General features: G+C 46.2%; 1 protein-coding gene across 3 annotated transcripts in view; it reads left to right on the top strand.

Moving 5' to 3' along the window:
* Nucleotides 1-22,238, top strand: part of CACNG5 (calcium voltage-gated channel auxiliary subunit gamma 5) — a 39,467-nt gene that overhangs the window by 3,963 nt on the left and 13,266 nt on the right. For 2 of the 3 annotated variants that reach the window (XM_081271970.1, XM_081271971.1), the window contains one exon: nt 21,839-22,074. The exons of the other annotated variant lie outside the window; for it this stretch is intronic. In XM_081271970.1, the coding sequence (XP_081128096.1) occupies nt 21,977-22,074 (98 nt within the window). In that variant the 5' untranslated portion in view covers nt 21,839-21,976. The remainder of the gene's footprint in view (nt 1-21,838; nt 22,075-22,238) is intronic. 3 annotated transcript variants of the gene reach the window in all.

Here is a 22,238-nt window from a genome sequence, read left to right as displayed (position 1 = left end):
TGTGCTAAGGAAGTCGAATACGCACTTGGCTGCGCACTTGGCTGCATGGTGGAAATGCTGGGAACACAAAGGGTCAGAGTTTGCAGCCTGTGGACTGGGGGGGTCTGCCACTTTCAACATTGAGCCTGGGAAAGGCCTCACTGAGCAGGTGACATTTCAACAGAGGCCAGAAGGAGAGGAGGGAGGGAGATTCAGCAGCAGGGAGAGAGTTAAGGACCCAGGGGGAGGTAGTGGCCCTGTGAGGGCAGGCGGGTGGTTCTGATGGGGCCCATGGATGAGGACCATCAGCTTTCTCTCTGGGTAAAAAGGGGGTCAGTGAGCGTTCAGTGCCTGCTAGGGGCGCACACCATATCCAGTGCTTTCCCACACCTCCCCCCAATAGTCCTACAAGCGAAGTGTTTCTTGACTTGATCTTTCTATTGAGAGAAGAAGGCCAGGAAGGGTGAAGGAACTTGGAGGGTTACAGTTGGGACATGAACTTGGGCAGCCCGTGCGCTACCGTCTCACACTGAAATGTACACTTTGGAACTGTGAAGCCCTGAGTTCAAATACAGCTCAGCCCCTTCCTTTGCCACATGTGGAGTCCAAAGCTGCACTCTGCAGGGGGAGTGCGGGGTGGGGTATGTCTGCCCTGGGTGCTCCCAGGCCAGCCAGAAGCCAGGGGGCTGGAGCACCCTGCTCCTCCTCCCAGCCAGGGGCTCCTGTCCTGGGCTTGCACACCTGTTTACTGAGCGGCGACCCTGCTATTTGGTGAGGTTGAGGCAAGTTAAACACAAACCCAAGGAGTCCCGCAGGAGCCACCCTTTCTGAGTCAATGTCCCCAGGGGACTTCAGGGCCAGCTTGCCAACCTTTGTCAAATGATGCTTCTCCTGGGAGCAGAGCCTGAATCGAAGGGAAAGGCATGTGGTTACCCAGGGCAGCCCCAGCATCAGCTTCACACCCCCAAACCCCTGCGTCGGAGAGCCCCCGTTACCCACCCGCAGGTTCTTCTTCAAGCGCCTGTCACAAGCACCTTCCTCGCTGCAAATACAGGTTTAAAAATACCCCAGACAGTCGACAAAAGAGGAGCAGCTGATGGCAACCCAGACCCTCTCTCTAGTGACTCTCACTGTGGACTCCCTGTCCCCTGTGGGAGTGTCTTCCCTGCAGATGGACTGCAGTGACAGGGACACCCCCCAGGAAGGACATTCTGGGCCTGCTGGGCACTCAGGTGTGAGGGTGTGTGCCCCAGAGAGTGGGCGCCTCTCTCAGGAGGTGTGGGCCTGTCTGTGCATTTCCCGTTCATTCCGGGCTAGCTGCCGTCAGAGGCGGCTGTGGCCTGTGGTTTCTGGGATGATGGGAAGCCCCTGTCCTCTGACACCCAAACCCCACCACTGTGACCTTTGCTGCTTTGACTCACCTGAAGGTGATGCCTGATGGGCGGAAGGTCCTGTCTGCACCTGCCCAGGAGCCTCTGCCCAGCCCTCGTCAGCTGCCCTAGACAAGAACAGCCACGGAAAAGAGTGGGGACGCTCTTCTCAGGGAGCCCCTGCAGGAGGAGCCCTGGCCTAGGGCTGGACGTCAGGAGACCCGGGTTCAAACCAGGTTCTCTGGCTGTGTGCCATCTGAGGCCAGTCGCCACTCATCTCTGGGCCCCTGTTTCGTGTCCCTAGAGGAAGGGGAGGGGAGGGAGGATTCATTTTTCCCACACCCGTTTCTAGAACCCTGACTAGCAAGGGTCAGGTGGGCTTTAGGGAATGCCCCTCCCTTAGGGGCTTCCAGTCCACAAGCTCTGAAGGTCTTCCCGCCCCAGAGCTCAACAGGCTGTGATTCCTTGGAGATAAACCTAGACCGAAGGCACCAATGAGCAGATGGACAGAGAAATCAGACTGTTCCATTAGACTAAAAGCAAAGGCCAGCCGGGTGCAGTGGCCCACGCCTGTAATCCCAGCAGCTCGGGAGGCTGAGACAGGAGGATGGTGAGTTCAAAGCCAGCCTCAGCAAAAAGAGAGGTGCTAAACAACTCAATGTAGACCCTGTCTCTAAATAAAATAAAATAAAATAATAGGGCTGGGGATGTGGCTCAGTGGTCTAGTGCCCCTGAGTTCAATCCCCAGTAGCCCCTCCAAAAAAAAGCAAAGGCCAGAAGAGGGCGCCAGTTCCCACACGGCCACAGCGGGCTGGGTGGTGGTCTACAGAAGAGCCCATGGCTAACTCCAGTGCAGGGGAGGGCCTTGCCTGCAGAGCAGGGTCTTCTGCTCACTGCTGGGGGAGCTTGAGTTCTCCATCTCGCTCAGACTTCCTGTGTGTGAAATAGAGGGAAGAAGAGTGTCGCTGGGTGGGGCTTTGGTGGTGTGGTTTTTATTGTTGTTACCAATAAAGGGAACTTCACAGATGCATTGGTTGGGGCTCCGAGAGGTGGAGCAGCTTCCCAACGGTTTCCCAGTTAATAAGAAGCAAAGTCGAGTTTTGAACCCAGATCTCTGCAGGTCCAAAGCCTGAGAGTTTTTTAGCTCAAGCAAAATGGGGGAGCTGATTATCGGCCCTGCCCGGGTCCCGGTTACCAGGGTAGTTTCTGTTTCATTGCAGAATGTGGAGGAAATGAGACCCATCTCTAGAATTCCAAAGAGGAAATCTGAATTGTCAGAAAAAAGAAGCTGCCAGGAGGTAGACCTGGTATTCTCCTGGGCTAACTTATGAGGACTGCCTCCTGCTCCCTGGTGCTCAAGCCCAGGCTGTCTGGGCCACAGCCCTGCAGGGATGTTGTGGGGACATGCTGGTCCAGGCATCTGGACTCCCATGAGCTTCATGGAGGGAGACAGCACAGGGGTGGAGGCTGGCAGAAGCACCCACCCCTCCTGCCTGTAAGGGAGCCAGCTGTCAGCCTGGCCTGGGGTCAGGAAGCCACTGGAATAAGCAGTGTTGGACTCAGTGTCCCATGGGGAGCTCTCAAGCCACAGAGGGACAGCTGCACCAAGAATGCACCTCCCTGCAGGTTGACATGGGGGACACAGCTGGGCAGGAAGGACAGAAGGACAACTCTGACTTGGGTGGGCTGGGCTGTTGCCTAGACCCTCTGTGGTTCAAGGTGATGAGCTGGGCAGCAGATGAGTGACTGGGGATCGGTTACCTGTCTTCTTGGTACCTGTGCTTCCAAGGGGCATCTGCCCAGCCATGGAGTACTGCCCTCCCCGTGATGTCTGAACAGGTTCGGTCGAAGTTTGTGGCTGGGAAGAAAAAAAAGGCTATGAGTCCTTAAAAATCACCGTGTCCCTGGCCCCAAAGCAGCCATCTGCAATGGAGAAGACGCAATGGGGACAGCAGCTCTTGGCCCATTTCCTACTCTGGGTTCCCATGGGCTACTCTGCCTGAGCCTCTCATGATGTGGTGACGTCAGAGAGAGGTGACATCACCACATCATGGTGACATCACCACCATGAACCCCACTTTATAGGTGAAGAAACTGAAGCACAGAGAAGTCAGGTAACCGGTCCCCTGTCCCCCAGCTCATACCTGGTAGAGGCAGGATTTGAACCCAAGGAGCCCACGCGCTTTCTGAATCCCTGCAATTTGCGAAAGGAAAAGGTAACCAAAGCGTCCAGCACAGAGGCTGACTCTTCCAAACTCCTCTCTTCTTCCCTTTTTCTAAAATAAAAACTATTCTCCAGACAGAAACCAGGTGAGGTTATGGGCTCAGCTCAGGTGTGGCCTCCTCCAGGTGTTCCCATTTGGGGACCTTTATTTGTGCTTCTGTGGCACCCTCAGCTCACCTCCATCAGCCAATGCGCCAGGTCCCTTTCCCTGAGGCCCCGCCCAGCACCGTTCTGCTTTCTGGCCCTCGGGCTCTGCCTCTGAGGGGGATGTCATATAAATGGACTCATGGTCGGGCAGTGTGTGGCCTTTGTATCTGACGTCCTTCACCAGCTGAATGTGCTTCAGGTCTGTCTGTCTGTGTGACAGCAGGTGTCAGTATACTTCATTCCTCCCCGAGAGCCACTCCTGTCTGGGTGGAGCTGAGGAGCCATGGAGAGCTTTGCAGTCTCAGAAGCCAGGCCAGCACCACCTGCCCCTCACTGCGGCCCTCAGGACCCGCACACCCTGAGCTGTCCCTGTGACCTCAGAGCCCGGTTCCATATTGAGATGGGAAGCGTCGTCGAGCAGGCACTCTGGGTCAGGGGAGGGCTGGGGGACATGGTGGAGATGCACCTGGACACTGCCTGCCCAGGCCAGTTCACAGCCACCTGCTGTTCCCTGTCTCCCACCTCCCTCAGCTCCCCATCTAGAATACCTGGGGGATTGCAGCGTGACAGAGGGGACCCCAGCACACAATGCCACTCTCCTTCTTGCCTCACCTGCCTGGTCTAGTTGCTGCCAGGGCCCAGGTCAAAGCAGGGAGTCTTTGTTCCAAGAAGGGCCCTTCCCAGCTACTCGGGTAGGAGCCATGTGGTGGGAGCCCCTTTCTGTCTCCAACAGATGAGTGCGTTTGTAGCAGGAATCCCACCACCTTCAGACATGACTGTCCCCAGAGGCCTTCTGGTGCCCCACCCTGGTCCCAGCACAGGTGTGTGTTGGTAGAATAGACAGCAAGCCCAGCTAGGGACACCACTGTGCTGGGCCCGGACCTGGGCACCTCCCTCCTTCAATCTGAACACGCCTCTGCAAAGTGGCTTCTGTGTTTGTCACCCACGTATAGACGCAGAAACAAAGGTACAGAGATGCGAAGTGACTTACACGAGGTCTCTCGGTGGGTGAGTGATGGCCCTGGGATTTGAACCCAGAATGAATGCGACTGAGGAACAGTGGCTTTTGTGACTTCTTGGCGAACAGATGGCAAACCATTTGGGGGCTGGAGGGCTCAAGCCAGTGTGGTTGGAGCTAAAGGGTGTGGTTGGAGCCCCTTTTTTGTAAAGGGTTCAAATCCCAGGTCCACCACTTACCCACCAAGAGACCTTGTGTAAGTCACTTCAGTAAAGCTACAGCTCAACTTAAAAGAGCAGCTAATGACAGTGTCAGATGTGGCCTGGGCCCTGAGCATGACCTCGCCAGGTCCCTGAAACAGGTGCTGTGACTATCCTCATTGATGACAAGGCTCTACAAATTCAGACTAAAGTGTTACTGGATGATAGTGCCATTGGTACCTCTTGGGTTTCAGCTCAGCTTTGAAGGAATTTGAGCCCAAAGCAGGTAGGAATTTTCTCCTGGCACGAGATGTGTTTGAGGGGGTGATAGCGGCCCTGCTCCCCTCTGCCCTCTCCCTCTCCCCTCATTCCTGGTGGCCTGCCTTCAGACCCTGCCGGGCAGGCCCCGGGGCTGGGAGCAGGAAGATGCCAGGATGTGGAGTCCGACACGCTGGCTGCCGCTCACAGTGATGGAGAACCCCTCGTCCACCCAGTGCCAGCAGGCCAGAGCTGGCCATTAAGGGCGCACTGCTGGGCTCGCCCTGCTTCAAGTTCAATTAATATCAAAACCACGGCCAATATTTTTTTCCACCCTGCCTCTGTGGAGGGGAAGGAAGAAGTAGGGAAGGCACCACAGAGAGCCAGCATCTCCAGTGTTGGCTTCCTCTGCTCCTGGCTCCTTCCTGTGGAGGGGGACAGCCATCTCCCTCCTGATGAACGCGCCCTTGTGGGGAACACAGGGCGTCATCAGTGGAGGCGCCTGGGAGCCACGCAGGGCACAGAGGGACAGAGGAGCCAAAGGTCTGGCCAGATGGAGCCTGCCAGGAAGGGAGGGCACAGGCTGCAGCCACCCAGAGGAAGCAAAACCAGCAAGGGCCAATGGCCTGACCCCCTCCTGGGTCCTGCACTTCAAAGGTCAAGGTCAACAAGGCTTCCGTGCTGTGTGGTTGCTGCTCTGATGGCCTGATGCCTCACCCATCCCTTTCCCAGGCTTCAGGATATGTAACCTCTGTGGGGTCCGATGGTCAGAGATACAACCTCAGTCACGGTCCAGGTCTAGAAATTAAATAATTAAGACCATGTTCCTCCAGGAGGTGGGTCCCAATACAACTCCCAGTCTAGCTGGAGCTGGGTTCCATGATCATTAGCAAGCCAGAATGGTAAGAAGGAAATCCATAGCCGGCTTCCCGGCTTCCCGTCAGGCGCCACTCTACCCCAGGGATTTGGGCAATCAGACCTGCCATGCATCTGTCACTCCTGCTCCTGGGGTCTGCCACGTCCCCTCCTGTCCATCCCTGCCATCTCTGCCTGGGACTGAAATCAATGGGGAAGGGGCTTGAGGACCCATGAATGGCCTGCAGAGCTCCAAGTGACTTGGGCATTTGCAGACAGAGGTCAATTGTCTAATAAACTACGGAATGGGTCACTCCACTCCTCATTGTATATGGGACACAGTTAAATAAGAAAAACAAAAATAGAATGTTGCAAAGCCTGGGACAAGCTGGCTGTGCCCCAGGAAGAACTAGGGAAAGAGCCATCCAAGGGAGAGGGGAGGAGCTCACTGTCTGCCTCATCTGCCATAAAGCTGCAATGGTTTTAAAAAAATAAAAAAAATATATATGTATATATAGAATACACACATGCACACACACACACACAGCCCTTAGTATCTAGGGCAGGGATGGGGGTGGGAATGTTTCCAGGACCCTCAAGGATATCAAAATCCAAGAATACTCAAGTCCCTTATATAAAACAGAGTAGTCTCTGCAAATGATCTATGCATATCCTCCAGGATTCTTTCAGTTATCTGCAGATCACTGACTATACCTCATGCAATGTAAATGCTATGTAAACAGTTGTTAGAGTGCATTGTTTAGGGAATAATGACAAGAAAAAAGTCCATACATGTTCAGTCCAAATGCAATTTTTCCCCATATATTTTTTATTCGTGGTTATTTGATTCCAAGGGTGTGGAAACCATGCATGCGGAGGGGCAACTACATGCTGTATATATAGGTCATCTTCTTAAATTTTTAAGTTTAATTTAAAGTTAATGAAAATTAAATTAGAAATGTGTTGACCTTTAAATTTAAATATATGTACACAAATCTGTTTATACACACACACCCAGTTGGAGAATCAACTTGTGCTCATTGTAGCACATTGAGAAATGCACAGGAGGAGAAAGCGTCCTCCCTCCTCTCCACAACCCCACACGCAGGGTGGAAGTGAGAGAGCGGCCTGCCACCAGCCCAAGGAAAGAGAAGGAGATAAAACCTGTCCTGAATTTTGAGATTTCTAGTTTGGGGACTAGAGTAAACTCGGCTAACACACCCCCATTCATCCAACTACCAGCTCCTAAAAGGTCTTCAAATATATCGGTGACTTATAAGAAAGAAGGGATCTCCAGGGAACTCAGACTCAGAGCCCCACACATGTGAACTGGCATCAAGGAGGACCATGAATATTAGACCCAGTTATGGAATTTTAGTGCCAATCCAGGGACAGGAAGATGTGTTGTTGGGACTTAGCAAGGACAGAAGTTGGCCCTGGGACCCCTCCATGTGTGAGAGGCTAGCAACTTGCCAACTTACCAACTCAGGAAGCTTTCAGGACATTCAGTCTGTCCAGATGCTCTGGAGGAAAGAGGCAATGTCTCCTCCCAAAAACCAAAGAGCAATGACTGAACTACCTACAGACCCAGAGTCTAAGTTTATAGCAGGAGACAGCGGCAGAAACCTTGAGCTGCGAATTTAATGTACAAATAGCTGTTGGGTTCATGGAACGTATGGCAAAGGACATAGGATCCCCATGGAGTGGGTGGGGGTGCTGCTGAAGATGAGCTCACAATAAAAATTAGAAACCACATGAGGGCCGGGAGGGCGAGTTTACCCCGTTAGCACGAATAACAAATAGGGAAATTAGCACCTCAAGAACTTGATTGAGAACACTATAAAAAGTCTTGGAAATAAGGCAAAAGTGTTTAAAATGATTAGCTTTTTAAAAGGCTAAAAATTATGTTGAAATGGCAGAGATGTTTTCTCATCATCAACAACAGAATAAAAAGAAACAACAAAATCCAGAGCTAGTTATTTTAAAAGCTGAATAAAATAGCCAAACTGTGGCAGTAGTATGTAAAAGAGAGATAAAACAGAACAGAATACTAAAAACAAAAATGGACGAACCTATAGGCAACTAAAATTTTTAACACATAAAGAGAATATCATGAATTTATGTTAATACAGGGGACTTTCTAGAAAGTTACTCAAGAAGAAACAAAAAAAGCTGAATATATAACCATTAAAGAAATTGAAACAAAGGGCTGGGGATGTGGCTCAAGCGGTAGCCCGCTCGCCTGGCATGCGCGCGGCCCGGGTTCAGTCCTCAGCACCACATACAAACAAAGATGTTGTGTCCGCCGAAAACTAAAAAATAAATAAAATATTTTTTAAAAAAGAAATTGAAACAAAATTAAAATATATCCACAAAAGGAAATAGCACCACATGGTTTTACCAAACATTTAAGGAGCAAGTTATAGCAAACATTAGGAGCCCATAATTGCTGTCCTATACAAACTTATTTAGGAAGCCAATATAACTTTTTTTTTTTTAAGTATAATTCAGCTGGGCACAGTGGCACATGCCTGTAATTCCAGCTACTCAGGAGGCTGAGGCAAAAGGATAGCAAGTTCAAGACCAGCCTCAGCAACTTAGTGAGACCCTATCAAAATAAAAAAAAAAAATAAATGAATTTTAAAATCTGGGGATGCAGCTCCATGGTAGAGCACCACTGTGTTCAATCCTCAATACTGATAATTAAATAAGTGTAATTCAAATATAATACAATTCCCCAATTTTAAGCATGCAATTTAATGAATTATAACTATGATACAGAATATATTCCCACTTCAAAAAGTTCTCATGTCCCTTTGCAAGCCAATTCCCTGCCCAGTACTGAGCTACTTTTCTACCCCTGGCCAACAAAAATCACTGATCTTTTTCTCTTCCTATAGTTTTGCCTTTTCTATGCTTTCAAATAAAGAGAATCATATAGTATGTAGTCTTTTGGGTCTAGACTGTCTCAGTTAGTGTAATGCTTCTGAGATTCACTCATGTTGTTTTAAGTATCAATCATTTATTCTTTTCATTGCTGAGTAGTATTCCATATACCACATTCAGCAGTTGGGACTTCGGGGTTATTTCTAGTTTGGGCTGTTTGCAATCACAATTTTTCATTCCTCTGTGTCCCACATAACTGTGAAATTGCTGAGCTATGTGGCAAGTGCGTGTTTAATTTTATAAGAAGCTTCAAAACTACTTTTTAAAGTAGTCGTAACATTTTGCATTCTTACCAGCAATGTATGAGAGTTCTGGTTTCTCCAGATCTTCACCAACACTTTTAGTATTGCCGATCTTTTTACTTTTAGCCATTCCAGTGTATGCATAATGATATCCCATTGTGGTTAATTCTCAAACTTTGGTGATGATACCAAACAAAACAACAGGAAAATTATGGATCAACCTTACTTATTTATAAACACCAATGTCACAGATAGTAAATTGTATATGTATATCTGACAACAACAGCAAGATATATCCCAGTAATGCAGGGGTGTTTTAACATTAAAAAGTCTATTAATATAATTTACCTCATTAATATATATATATATATATATATATATATATATATATATATATATAAAGAAGGGGAAATGTTTATTTCAATAAATGCAGAAAATGATGAAGATCAATATTATTGTAAAACAAAAACACAAAACCTGTTAGCAAACTAGCAACAGTAGAGAACTTTCTTACCCAGATCAGCCATATTTTCAACAACTATCATACTCAGTGTTAAAATGTTAGAATCATTATTTTTCAAATTGGACAAGTATATCATTATCATCCCTTGTATGTCCCAAATTTTTTAAACAGTGTGCCAAGGGGGAAAAAAAGACAAAAAAAAAAAGGTATAAGAATCTGAGTGAAAAAAACTACAGAACTGTTAACATACATTGACTTATGATCATCTATATAGAAAATCCAAGAGACTCTTTCAGCAAAGTTGCTACATATAGGTCAACCTTCAAAATTTAGTGATAGTACAATACAAATGAATTTAAGAACTTCTCAAAATGTTCCATAAATAAGGTGAAAAGAAAAGCCATGGATTGTGCAAAAATTGTTTCCACCCATAAATAGACAAAAGATTAGTATCTGTACTAGTTCAAGAACACCTATATATTAATAATAAAAAAGATGAAGAACTCAGTAGAAGGAAAAAATGGAGAGAAGACGGTGAAAGAGAGTTTTCACCAAAAAAGGGAAGAGGAATCTGGACTAAACAAAAAGATACTCTATATCACGAGTAATCATGGAAATGAAGATTTCCAAAATCAAGAAATCCAACAATACCGAATAGTGGGAAGGCCACGAGGGATCAGGGACTCCTACATGCTGCAGATGGTATGGCTCCTTTGGAAAAGGACTTGGCATTAGCTAGGACAATAGAGCACATCTCCTTGACCGCCGGGACTCCATGCCGTTTCCCCCCTCAGTGACCCACCACGCATTCCACTAATGTCATTAATTTCGTCTTTACCAAAGGAAGCTCTAAAAGCATCTTTCCAGAGTTTACGTAGGCTACCATGGTTCAGATACTTTCTACTCTTGCAATAGACAATCATTCTCCGAGTGGCTTTGGAGCAGAAATGGGGTCTTAAATCTGCCCCCAATTGCACCGCCCCCCACTGCACCGCCCCCCACCCGACCCCTCGCTGCCCAGGCCATGCGTTCTGACCCAGCATTTCCTCCAGGCAACTCGGAACTCCAGGCTGCACCGCCACAGTCAGCCAGCAGGGGGCGAGTCGGCTGCCTGCCATGTTCCCTAGTTGGGCATTGTCCCTCAGCAAGGAGAGATGGCTGATTTTTTTTTTTAGGAGAAAGGTCATGCCATTGGAAGACAAAGTGACTATTTATTAAACAAAATCAGGGGAAATACACAGTAAAGTAGAAATAATGAATTCATTTGTAATCCTTCTATCAACACAACCACTATTCATGCTTTCATACTTATCATCACACATTGTAAAAGATATTTTTTAAATTATCAAACAGGCTATTAATACACTGTTTTGCGTTTCTTGTTGCTCCCCTGGCCAGCATTTTCCATCACTGACCACCTGTTGGCCCCTCGAGTGGAAAGCCAGAGTTCACTTGGGCCTTCCTTCACAGGAAGGCCTTTTGGTGGTCTGGGGCATTTTTGCTGTTAAACAGTGAATAAACATCTTTGTGTATTTCATATTTGTATTTATTTCCTTGGCAGCAATTCCCAGGAGCAGAATTGTTGGAACCAAGAGAAATGAAAATGTTTAAAGTTCAACCAAACTGCTTTCCAAAAGAGTTTCTCTATTTTATGTTCCTGCCAGCAGAGTATGAAAGTTACTGTTGCAAAAGTGATATTTTTTAATTAAACCTTTTATTTTGACATAACTGTAGCTTCACATGCCATTGTGACAAATATACAGAGATTCCAGATACCCTTTACCCAGTTCCACTGAGGATGCCATCTTGCAAAATTACCATACCATGTGACACCCAGAAGGTCGATGTTGATACAGTAAAGATCCAGAACCTTCCCTCACCATATGGACCTCCTGGTGCCCTTTTCTGGCCATACATGGCCTCTTTCCATCTCCCCTCCTCATCCCTGACCCTAGTAACATTATCCTCTTCTCCATTTCTTTATTTTCGTTTTCCACTTCAAGGATATTATATAAATGGAATCATGTATTAAACTATTGTCACAACCCGATAAAACAAACTTACAAGTAGAAGAACCATAGAAAACACATTTTTAACTGATTCATTTCTAAACCAGGACTGTCCAATAAAAAAAAGAAATGTGAGTCATATAATGTAATTTAAAATTTTCTATGACCATGCTATAATGACACGAGTAAAATTAATCTTCACGATACATTGTATCTAGGCTCAGTATGCCATTGCCACTTGTAATCAATGTTTTAAGAATCCTTAATGTTTTATGTTCTTTTGTCACACTAAGTCCTAGGAATTTGTTGTGTGTTTCATACTTACCACACATCTCAGTTTGGGCACACCACATTTCAGATGCTCAGAGCCACCTGTGGCTAGTGGCTGCCATGTTGGACAACTCAGTTCTGGTCCAAACTGAAAGCAGATCCTGAGTGTGGGGTCTGTATATCTCCAGGCTTGTGAGGGTCCACATATGAGCAACTGGTTCTTAACCTTGACTGTGCATTAGAATCACCTGAGAATTTTAAAAACACTGGGGGGCCCTGCCCATCCCCACAAGGTCAGATGCAATGGGTCTTGGGAGGAATCCGGCACTGGGATCTCTTTAAAGCTTCTTTAAAACTCCTCAGGTGATACAAACCGGCAGCAGGATGGAGGACCACTGCTCTAAGGACTTGTCCTGTCCCATTCTGCCAGGCCAGGGGCTCTTGGGAAAGGCCACGGCACACCATTCTCATTCTCCTCTCAGTTCTTGACCTGACTCTTGGAAGGCAGACACTTTCCTATCTGGCAGTTTTCTGGAGGTTTCTGGAATTCTCAGCCCTGCCAAATCCTGAGCCTCCCCGCCTCCCCGTCCCATCCCAGCCTCTGCCTGGTTCCACGGAGCCAGTTACCAAGGCTGAAAGGAGGCAAACAGGGTTCCTCACCTGCAGCTCGCAGCCCACAGATGCCATCTTCTCCACCCAGAGCTTTCCAGCTTTGGGGTCGACTTTGCCACCCTTCTGGATCCGGGAGTAAAGTTGGCATTTGTGAAGAGCCTGTGGCCTCCATAATGTCACATCGTTCTCATGGCAACTCTGAAGAGAGACTCACTCCTGGATTATTGATGAAACTGAGGCCGAGTGAGTTTGCCCCAGGCCCCAGCTCCTCGGAGAGCGGAGGCAGCAGAAGGAGCCAGACCAGCTGCCCGGACCTCCCTGCTGTGCATCCTGCCTGCTCCCTCAGAGGGTCCTGACGAGATTATGAGCCAAGCAGCAGGGGAGTGGCAGGGCAGCGCCCGGCCTGGTGAGGCTCATCCTTGTCCTGCCTTGTGCTTCTGTTTCCAGACCGATGCTCTTGGATGCCCAGAGGCTCTGGGGCCGGTGAGGTGGTGTTGCTGACAGAGAGGGGCAGCAGCAGCCCCTGGCCTTCCCCTATCTTGTCACTGGCCACTCCCCCGGTGTGGGGGGTGCCCAGTGAGGAGTGACAGCCCCCATTTTGGCCCTGAGTTCGCTCTGCAGGCCTTTAATTCTGTCATCCAGTCAGGAGACATCAATGTCCCTTTAAAACCGTGAAAACACCTGGTTTCATCTCAAGAGACATCACATCTGCCAGAGCATGGACTCGTGGACCAAGGGCAAGACCCTCCGAGGGCCGTGGGGCCACCCTCCAGGGCCAAAAGAGCCAGTGGACTTGCTCTGCCTTCCACGTGGCCTTGGGCTTCCTCACTTGTAGGGACATGCTCAGAACTAGGTGCTTGGGGGCCTCAGGTTTGCCCAGACATCTTTCCATCTTACATCAACAGGGTGGAAGGAAGGGGGGATGGCATCAGGCTGAGAACTAACTCCCCAGAGAAACACGGCATCCCCTCTTAAGCGGCTCCCTTCCTTTGGCATCGGGTTGAAGGTTCACATCCTGACGTGGCTGCACATCGTTTTCCGTTTTGCACCAGCATGGTGGCGGGGTCTGGGAGCCGGGGCTCAAGGCTGTTGTTCTTGGACCCCTGGGGAATCTGTCTAGCTTCTCTATTTGATCGTGAGGACCCAATGGGGCAGGGCTGGGGCCTACAGAAGAACTGCAGGGACCCAGGATGGTGGAGAGTAGGGAGGCTTCGGTGTGTCCTACATACCCTTAGAATCCTGGAGGCAGCAAACGGTGCTGGGAGGAGGTATTTATAGAAGCACACCCCCAGGGCTTTGTGACGGGGCAGGGTCACACTTGATTGTCTCACAGGAGTCCTCATTCTGCAGTCACACGGCCTTTCTTTGGAAGTCCTGTCTTCTGCAGGGTAGCTGGCTGGGCTCTGGATCTGGGGGAACCTGGGCTTCCCTCCCCGGATGCCCTCACCCCACTTTCTTCCCCTCTCCCCTGAAGAAATAATCAGCAGAAAGAGAAAAAAATCATGTCACTCCTAAAACATAAACATGGACTTCGATCATGGTAGGGGGGTGTCTGGGCATGACCAAGGATCACTCAGTGTCCAGTGATGTACACTTGGTTGCTTATCGCCAGCTAAGCGGGGCTGGTGACCTATGCTGTGTTCACAAAACCCGATTACATCAATAACTGAGAAAACAGTGAGGAAAGCTCACAAGCACACAGAAATACCTTTCAAAATCTGGGACGGCTTTCAACCTTAGGGGTCCGTTGGAAAGAGAGAGCTTGCACCTGGATTCTTTATTTTTATAGGAGGGACACACAATGGGAGGTTCGATGGAATGTTCTTTCCAAATAAGGCAAGCATTATCCTAAAAGGAAAATACCTGGTTTTCCCATCCATGTAGATTATGCAAAAGCCAAGGAAAAAGGACCCGAAATCTTCATCTCTCCTATCTTAAGCAAGAGGCTAGTGATGTTGAAAAAAAGTAGGTCAATGTTTCCATTTGTCATTCTGGTATCTCTGCTTTTCGGAAGGGAGCATCCCCAGGGTGGCCGAGCACTCTGGCAGAAGTGACCTGCAGCCCCACGAGAGCCAGGCTGAGAGATGAACAGGAGGCAGCTGAGCATGAACAGATCGTGGTGCCAGATTTCCCAGTTCAAATCCCAGCTCCTCTACTTTACAGTTGGGAGACCCTGGCTTTCCTACTGTGTGACTACCCTCTTGTCAATAAAGTAGAGATAATAACCGTGGCTAGGAGGAACTATGCCACCCCCAGGCACATCATTGTCAAAATGTCAAAGGCAACATCTTAAAAGCAAACAAGAGAAAAATGACTCGTCAAGTACAAGGGAACCCGCAAGAGGATTCAGAGCTGACATCTCATCAAATGTCCTGGAGCCAGGAAGACAAGGAGGCCCCAGTCAAAAGACTGCATGAGAGAAAAAGAAAAATGCCATCATCCAAGACTCTGATAGCCAGCAAAACTATCCTTTAAAAAATGCAGATGGGATAAAAACACCCCGCTCAACACAAACTGAAAGAACTGTGGCTGAAAGATCCCCCTGACAAGAAATGCTAAATGAAGTTCTTCAGGCTAAAAGCAACCAACACCAGACATGAACTTGAATTTTCATAAACAAAGAACATCAATAAAGGTAATTAGGCAGGTAATTACCAGAACCAGCCATTGTGTATTTCTTCTCCTGACAGGTATTAAAAGGCGCTGTGTAAGACAATATGTGTATCATTGTAATCCTGGGCTTCCCTAGAATTGTAATGTATTTGAAAAAAAGAAAAACAACATAGAAGAAGCAAGAGGAGAATAAAGCTGTACCGGAGAAAGGAAATGGCTTAACTTCAATCCACAGGAAGAATGGGAAAGAGCCAGAGAGAGTAAATTAAAAAGTCGTATCACAAATTCAAAAGACAGACTCTGTGCTTGCTATGTATCAGGCTGGAGTCTCCATCAAGAGCTCGTTAGTGTGTTCATTTAATTCTGCAAACTAAAGGAAGGAGTAGCTATTTTAATTATGCTGTGAAGAGTTGTGAGGATGAGGTGGATTAACACGTGTAAATTGCTCAGAGCGGTGTTGGGCACGTGTCCTGGTCCAATAAACGTCAGCCAGCGGGAGGCCGGGATGTGCGCAGGTGGGAGAAGGGCAAACCCACAACCAGGACTCTGGGGCGGGGTGGGAGCCTGGCCCGCTGTCTCAGCAGGCTGCAGCCTGATCTGATGGATGGCCAGTGTCACCGGAATTAGATCAAGCCTGAACATTTTTCCTGTCTACATATATTAGGACACAGGGTACAAAATTGTTTTCCATTTCTCTCTGGCTTTTGTCACACCCGGTGGCCATGGGGGAAGTGAGTGTCGGATGCTCACCCAGAGCTGCAGGGAGGTGTGAGCAGGAGGTGATGGGGCGAGCAGGCTTCTCATTGTCAGCAAGGAAGACTTCACGCCCTGAACACTGGAGTTTGCAGTCCTTTTGCTGCTGTGTTAAAGAAGAAGAAAATTGTGCGGTCCTGCGTTTGCCTGGTACTTTGGCTCCAGAAAATACCCTAATATAAAAATCCATTTCTGTTGTGGTGGAGTTCAGGACGGCACCCTCTTCATTGTGGGACTGGCTTTGGGTGGGCTGGTGGGTCTCTTCTGCTGCCAGGGTGAGCGGGACTTAGCAGGACAGAGGGAGGGGTTGTTCCTGAGGCCTCCGCTGAGGGTGGAGCTGGGGTGCTGGGTAGGTAGGGCAGAGAGGTCCTAGGTACAGGTGTGTGTGTTCAAGAGCGCATCTCTGTATGAAGAGGGGAGGCAGGAGCTTTTAAATTTATGGATTAAATGAAAGCCAGGGCGGATTTTCATCTCTTTATGAAGGCATTGAGGGAGAAGTAAACAGAGCCTGAGTGTGGGGGTCTGGCACACCTGAGTTTCAACCCAGACACACACACACACATTCCCTCTCTCTCTCTCTCTCTATATATATATATATATATACATATATATATATATATATATATACACACATATATATATGTGTGTGTGTATATATAGAGAGAAATATAATATATATCTATATATATAACCTATGTGTATATATATATATATATATAATCATCTCTATTTTAATTATAATATATAGAGAGGGAGAGAAATCAGAAAATAAAAATAATACACAAATACACAATATATAAACTACTCACATAGCATAGATGATTGCATTATTTTTACCCAGTATCATACTGTATGCAATTTCATGATTGTTGCCTTTATCACTCAATAATTTTTGGAAAGCTTACCATATTGAATATACAGAATTCTTCATATGTGATAGTCACCCAGTGTTCGATTATAGGGAGGAAGGAATGCTCATTTATTTGACTAGCCCCTGCCCCACTGGTCACCTGAGCTGCCTGCTGTTTCTTGTCTTTGCACAGAGTGCAGCAGAAGCCGCCTGCTACGCGGGCACCTTGTCGGTATATCCAGAGTGCCTGCCTCGCAATGCAATTACTAAATCATGGAACGGCTGCATTGTTAATTTAGGTGGATGTCATCAAGTGGAGCTGTACGCTCATCCCCATCAGTGTAGAGGAGAGGGCCTCGACTCCACAGCCGCGCCAGCCCTGGACTCACACTCTCCCTCTGCACACTCCTTCCCCACCCCCATTCTTCAATGAATTTACCAATTCTACCGTGGATTTTCCTCATTACGTGTTTGTTTCCTTTTCATTAATTTCTTCCATGTTATTATTTTCTTCCTCCTATGTGTGTGTCCAAGGGGCTACACACACACACACACACACACACACACACACACACACACACATATACTCTTGAGGCTATGGTTTTCTTCTGAGTCAACTTTGCTTCACCCAATAAGTTGTGGTAAATTATGATTTTCTTACCATTCAGTTCAACAGATAAAATCTTAAGTCATAGAAAAAGGGCACATTGGCTTCAAAGTAATTCCACATGTGTTTCAACCCACAAGATAGGACTATTGTTCCTCTTACACTCACCACTTATTTACACTAACCCAGGTAATTGTCCTTTCCATTGCTGCTGCTTCTGTCCTGCCTTCCTGGGCTTGGGCACTAATTCATTCTGTGTCACAAACACATTCAGCATTTCTTTTTTTCTTTTTCTTTTTTTTGGTGGGGGTTGGTACTGAGGATTGAACTCACAGGCACTAGACCACTGAGCCACATCCCCAGCCCAATTTTGTATTTTATTTAGAGACAGGGTCTCACTGAGTTGCTCAGCACCTAGCTTTTGCTGAGCTGGCTTTGAACTAGCAAACCCTGGGCCTCAGCCAATAGGATTACAGGCATGTGCCACCACACCGGGCATTAACATTTCTCTTGATGCAAGTCTACTGATGCCAAATTTCCTCATTTTTGTTTGTCTGAATATATTCCTATTTTGCCTCCAATGTTGAGGGATATTTTAACTGGGGATGAAAATCCGAGTTGATGATTATTTTTTAGGCATGTTAACAGTGTTGCCGTATTATGTTCTGACTCTCATCATTTCTGTGTCCAATGTTTCCTTTTTTAGTCTTGTCCTGCTTCTTGATATGTCTGGTATTTTTTTCATTGAGCACTAGACATTCACATGGAAAAGTAGAATTGCTCTTTGTGCTATGATATTCCCCAAAATGGGATTTAGTTTTGATTTTGTCAGTCTGTTACCTAGGAGAAAATTGCCTACATTCAATCATGAATTGAGCTGCTCTGAAGATGGATATCCATCTAGTGGAAGCTGGATTATTTCTTTACATGGAGTATTACTTCTTTATAGAGAGTATCAGTATTCCCAAGGTCCCCATTTGAAAATTTTTTCTCTTTACCACAACGCTCCTCCTTGGCAAGCCCTAAACTCTCATTTTGATTTTATAGCACGATGTACTACTGTAAGATCTGCAGATTTTTGCTCAGCCTCTCATACCCGCACTGTATGAACTAGCAAATACTTTACTTCAATTGGAAAATTTGTACAAAATGTCAATTGCTCTTGACCTCTAGAATCATGGATTTTTGTGATTGCTGTCCAATGTCTTTAAACAGATTTTTTACACTTTATCCAACTGTTAGAGTTATTCTCAGTGGGAGAATTAGTCTAATACAAGCTAGTTAAACATAGTCAGAAACTGCTATTTTAACAAGCTAGTTAATCACAGCTGGAAATGGCTTTTTAAAAATTTCTATTGATGTATCGATTTTTTTCATCAGCATCAAAATATTTTAATTGCAGAGGCTGCATCATAAACATAAATATCTAATAGCTCCTACTTATTTATCTTCAACTTTAAAATAATTTTCTGGCTATTTAATCAATGCTTCTTATTCTAGACTAACCCCAGAATCATGTGCCAGAGAACTCATCGCACTGAATTCATAGATTAACTTAGGGGAAAGATGACACTTTTATATGACACTGTCAATCTAAAAATGTGACATTATTTATCAATCTTGTTTTATGTTTGTCAGTCTCATTTTATGTTTGTCAATAGTTTAAAGGTTTTCTTTATGTAGCATTAACATATAATTTAGTAAGATAATCTAAAACTTTACCATTTTGTTGCTTCACAGACAGGATTTTTTTCATGCATTACATTTTTCAACTGGCTGCTGTTGGTGTATATCTGTTGGTTTTTTGATATATAATTTTTGTGTTTAGCCATTTATCTCAGTATTTGGATGATTTTTAGTGATTATTTTTGCAGCCAATCTTGACTTGAGCATCCGTATGTTTACATATTGTATAGGTGATATGATGCACCTCAGAAGGTTTCAAATCACTGGTTATGTTAGTCAGCTTTGTATCACTATAACAAATACCTGAGATTATCAAATTATAAAGGGAAAAGATTATTTGGGGGTCACAGTTCTATAGGTCTCAGTCCATGATTAGTTTGCCCTGTTGCTTTGGGCCTGTGGCAGGGCAGCACATCATACAGGAGCCTGTGGAAGAACAAAACTGCTCACCTCATTGCTGGGAAGCAAAAGAGATTGGTATCCCATCATTCCCTTCACAGGCATACCCATGACCTAAAGACCTCCCACTAGGCCCCACCTCTTAAAGGTTCCACTACCTCCCAATAGCGCCACCTTGAGGACTAAGCCCTTAACACACAGACCTTTGAGCTACATTTGAGATTAAAACCAGAGCGCTGGTATAAGACATTTTGCTTTACACTGGAGGCCCTGGAATTTCCCGAAGGATTGTCTCTAGCATGGAAATATTAATCTAGCAAATCCCACTGGTGCATCAAGCAACAGAACAGAGTCCAGGTGCCAATTTCTCAGAGGAGATAGGGGAGCAACTCTTCTGATTGGGGGTGAGTGTGAAATTCTATGTCCCTGAAGTGAGACCTTCACTGTGCCATAGACAGTGGGGATAGTAATGCCTTTGAAATCTTTCAAACGAGGTCTGATAGTACTTCAAGAGTGCTAAAAAGGTTCATGTCCTTTAGATATTCCACTTGCAGGAATTTTTTCCAAAAAAAAAATACTTGCAGTTGCCCATAGTTATTTAGTAATGAATATGTTTATTCATTGTTGATTACACTAAGAAATTTTTTGGAAACAACCTAACTATTCCTCAGTAGGCAAATGGTTATATCGGTTTTGGTATAGGCAAATTAGAGAGCATGTATTCTAAAGCTACTAAAAACAGTAGGAAATAATGGTGTGCTGGGCACAGCAGTGCACACCTATAATCCCAGCCACTTGGGAGGCTGAGGCAGGAGGATCACAAGTTCAAAGCCAGCCTCAGCAAAGGTGAGGTGCTAAGCAACTCAGTGAGACCCGGTCTCTAAATAAAAATACCAAAAAGGGTTGGGGATGTAGCTCAGTGGTTGAGTGCCTCTGAGTTCAATCCCTGGTACCCCTCCCCTAAGAAAAAAGAAAAGAATGGCAATATTAAATAAAGTAAAATAAAATCAGTCTCATATTGTATGTGTAGTGTGGTTTGATTGCATAGCAAAACCTTTAATTTGCATAGAAAAATTCTGCAACGAAAATAATCCTAATGATGGAATCACTATTATCACTACTTGGTTAGTGCTTTTCTTTTCTTTTCTTTTCTTTTTTTATTTATTGGAAATTCACAACATTACAAAGCTCTTGACAAATCATATTTCATACATTAGAATCAAGTGGGTTATGAACTCCCATTTTTACCCCAAATACAGATTGCAGAATCACATCGGTTACACATCACATTTTTACATACTGCCATATTAGTGACTGTTGTATTGGTTAGTGCTTTTCCACTTAACCAGAGTGTTCATGTCCATACCTTTGGAGAAGCACTATAGAGGCTTTTCTAGGCATCTTGTTGGACCTTCAACAGTCATGGTCATCTCTCTCCAGCTAGACTTTTGTTGGCGAGAGCAGTGACCCTTGCTGGTTGCCCATGATGCTACTTGGTCCCCATGGAAACCAGTTCATCAGCAATCTCCTGCCAAGTCAACAGTAGGAGGAGTTTTCATTAACCCTGACCTCCACTCCAAGAGGTTTGGGGGACACATTGTGACGGGGCTCTGCCAGAGCTGTTTCCTCAGCTCATAGCCCGAGCTTCTGGCTGACAGGCTACTGTGCCCTGCTCTTAGTCTTGGGGCAGAGTGCTTGGAATGCAGGGAGCACACTCCTGTCTTGTGAGGGCAGTGAATCGTTGCCCAGCAAGATTCAAACTCCAAGAGCATCAGCAATGTGGCACAGAGAGCTCGGGGCCAGCGGGAAAACAGGCAGCTTCAGGACCACTTGGTGAAAGGCAGTGTCTCTGGGAGGGGCCCCATTAGGACAGTGAGACAGTAATGACCCTGAGGTCTCCAAGCTCCAAGGGACAAGGTCCTCTGATGCTGCACCTGCTGTGCTCAACCGTAGTAAGCACTGCACCCATGTTTGCTAATACTGTCTTTGTGATATGTCTACAGAGATGTCACACTACCCACCAGGAAGGCATTCCACATCCTTCTGCAATATGAGAAAACCTAAAATGTCTCCAACTGGTTGATGGAGGGTTGAAATTTGCCAGGGGTGGAAATGAAAAATAAATAAATAAATAAATAAATAAACTCTGCAGAGCAACTGCCACAATAAGAGGGAGATTGTTGGGTGGAAGTAAAAAGTTCAGGCCATTTTGCTGATTTGCAGGGGCAAATTTAGCTTCTCCAATCTGCCCTGGTATTTATTACTCTTCCCGGATCAAGTTGTGTTACTCTGTTACCTTAGCATTATACTGAGAGTTTAAGAGGTAGCCAAGCCTTGTTCTATTACACTTTCATAAATCCTTACAAAAATTCTTATGAGGTTATTTCTGTTTTTCAGAGGAAGAGACTGAGGTTCAGAGTGGAGATATGACTTGCCCAGGATGGGTACATAGGAGAGCCAGCACCTCCATTTGAATTTGCCTGATCCCATATGCCCTTCACACCTCACGTGGCTGTAAATTCCAAGGAATAGACTATGAGCTGCAGGCCCTCCATCACTAAGTTACATTCAGGGCCAAAGCCACACCTTGGATTTAGAGTCTATCTAGGCCATGAGAAGAAGATGCTAATTAAGTGAGTAAAGAAGCTATTTTAGTAACTTTTGCTATGTATCAAATTCCCTTGAAACATAGTGGCATAAAACAACAACTGTTTCATTTTGCTCTTGATTTGGGGGTCAGGAATTTGGGGAGTGCTCAGCTGGGCAGCTCTTGTGATTTTTCATATAGTTGCTGTTG

The sequence above is a fragment of the Spermophilus citellus genome (genome assembly GCF_964194105.1).
Source record: "Spermophilus citellus genome assembly, chromosome: 17".
Taxonomy (NCBI): domain Eukaryota; kingdom Metazoa; phylum Chordata; class Mammalia; order Rodentia; family Sciuridae; genus Spermophilus; species Spermophilus citellus.
The sequence above is the reverse complement of the archived record's forward strand: the minus strand, read 5'-3'. Positions and strand labels throughout refer to the sequence as shown.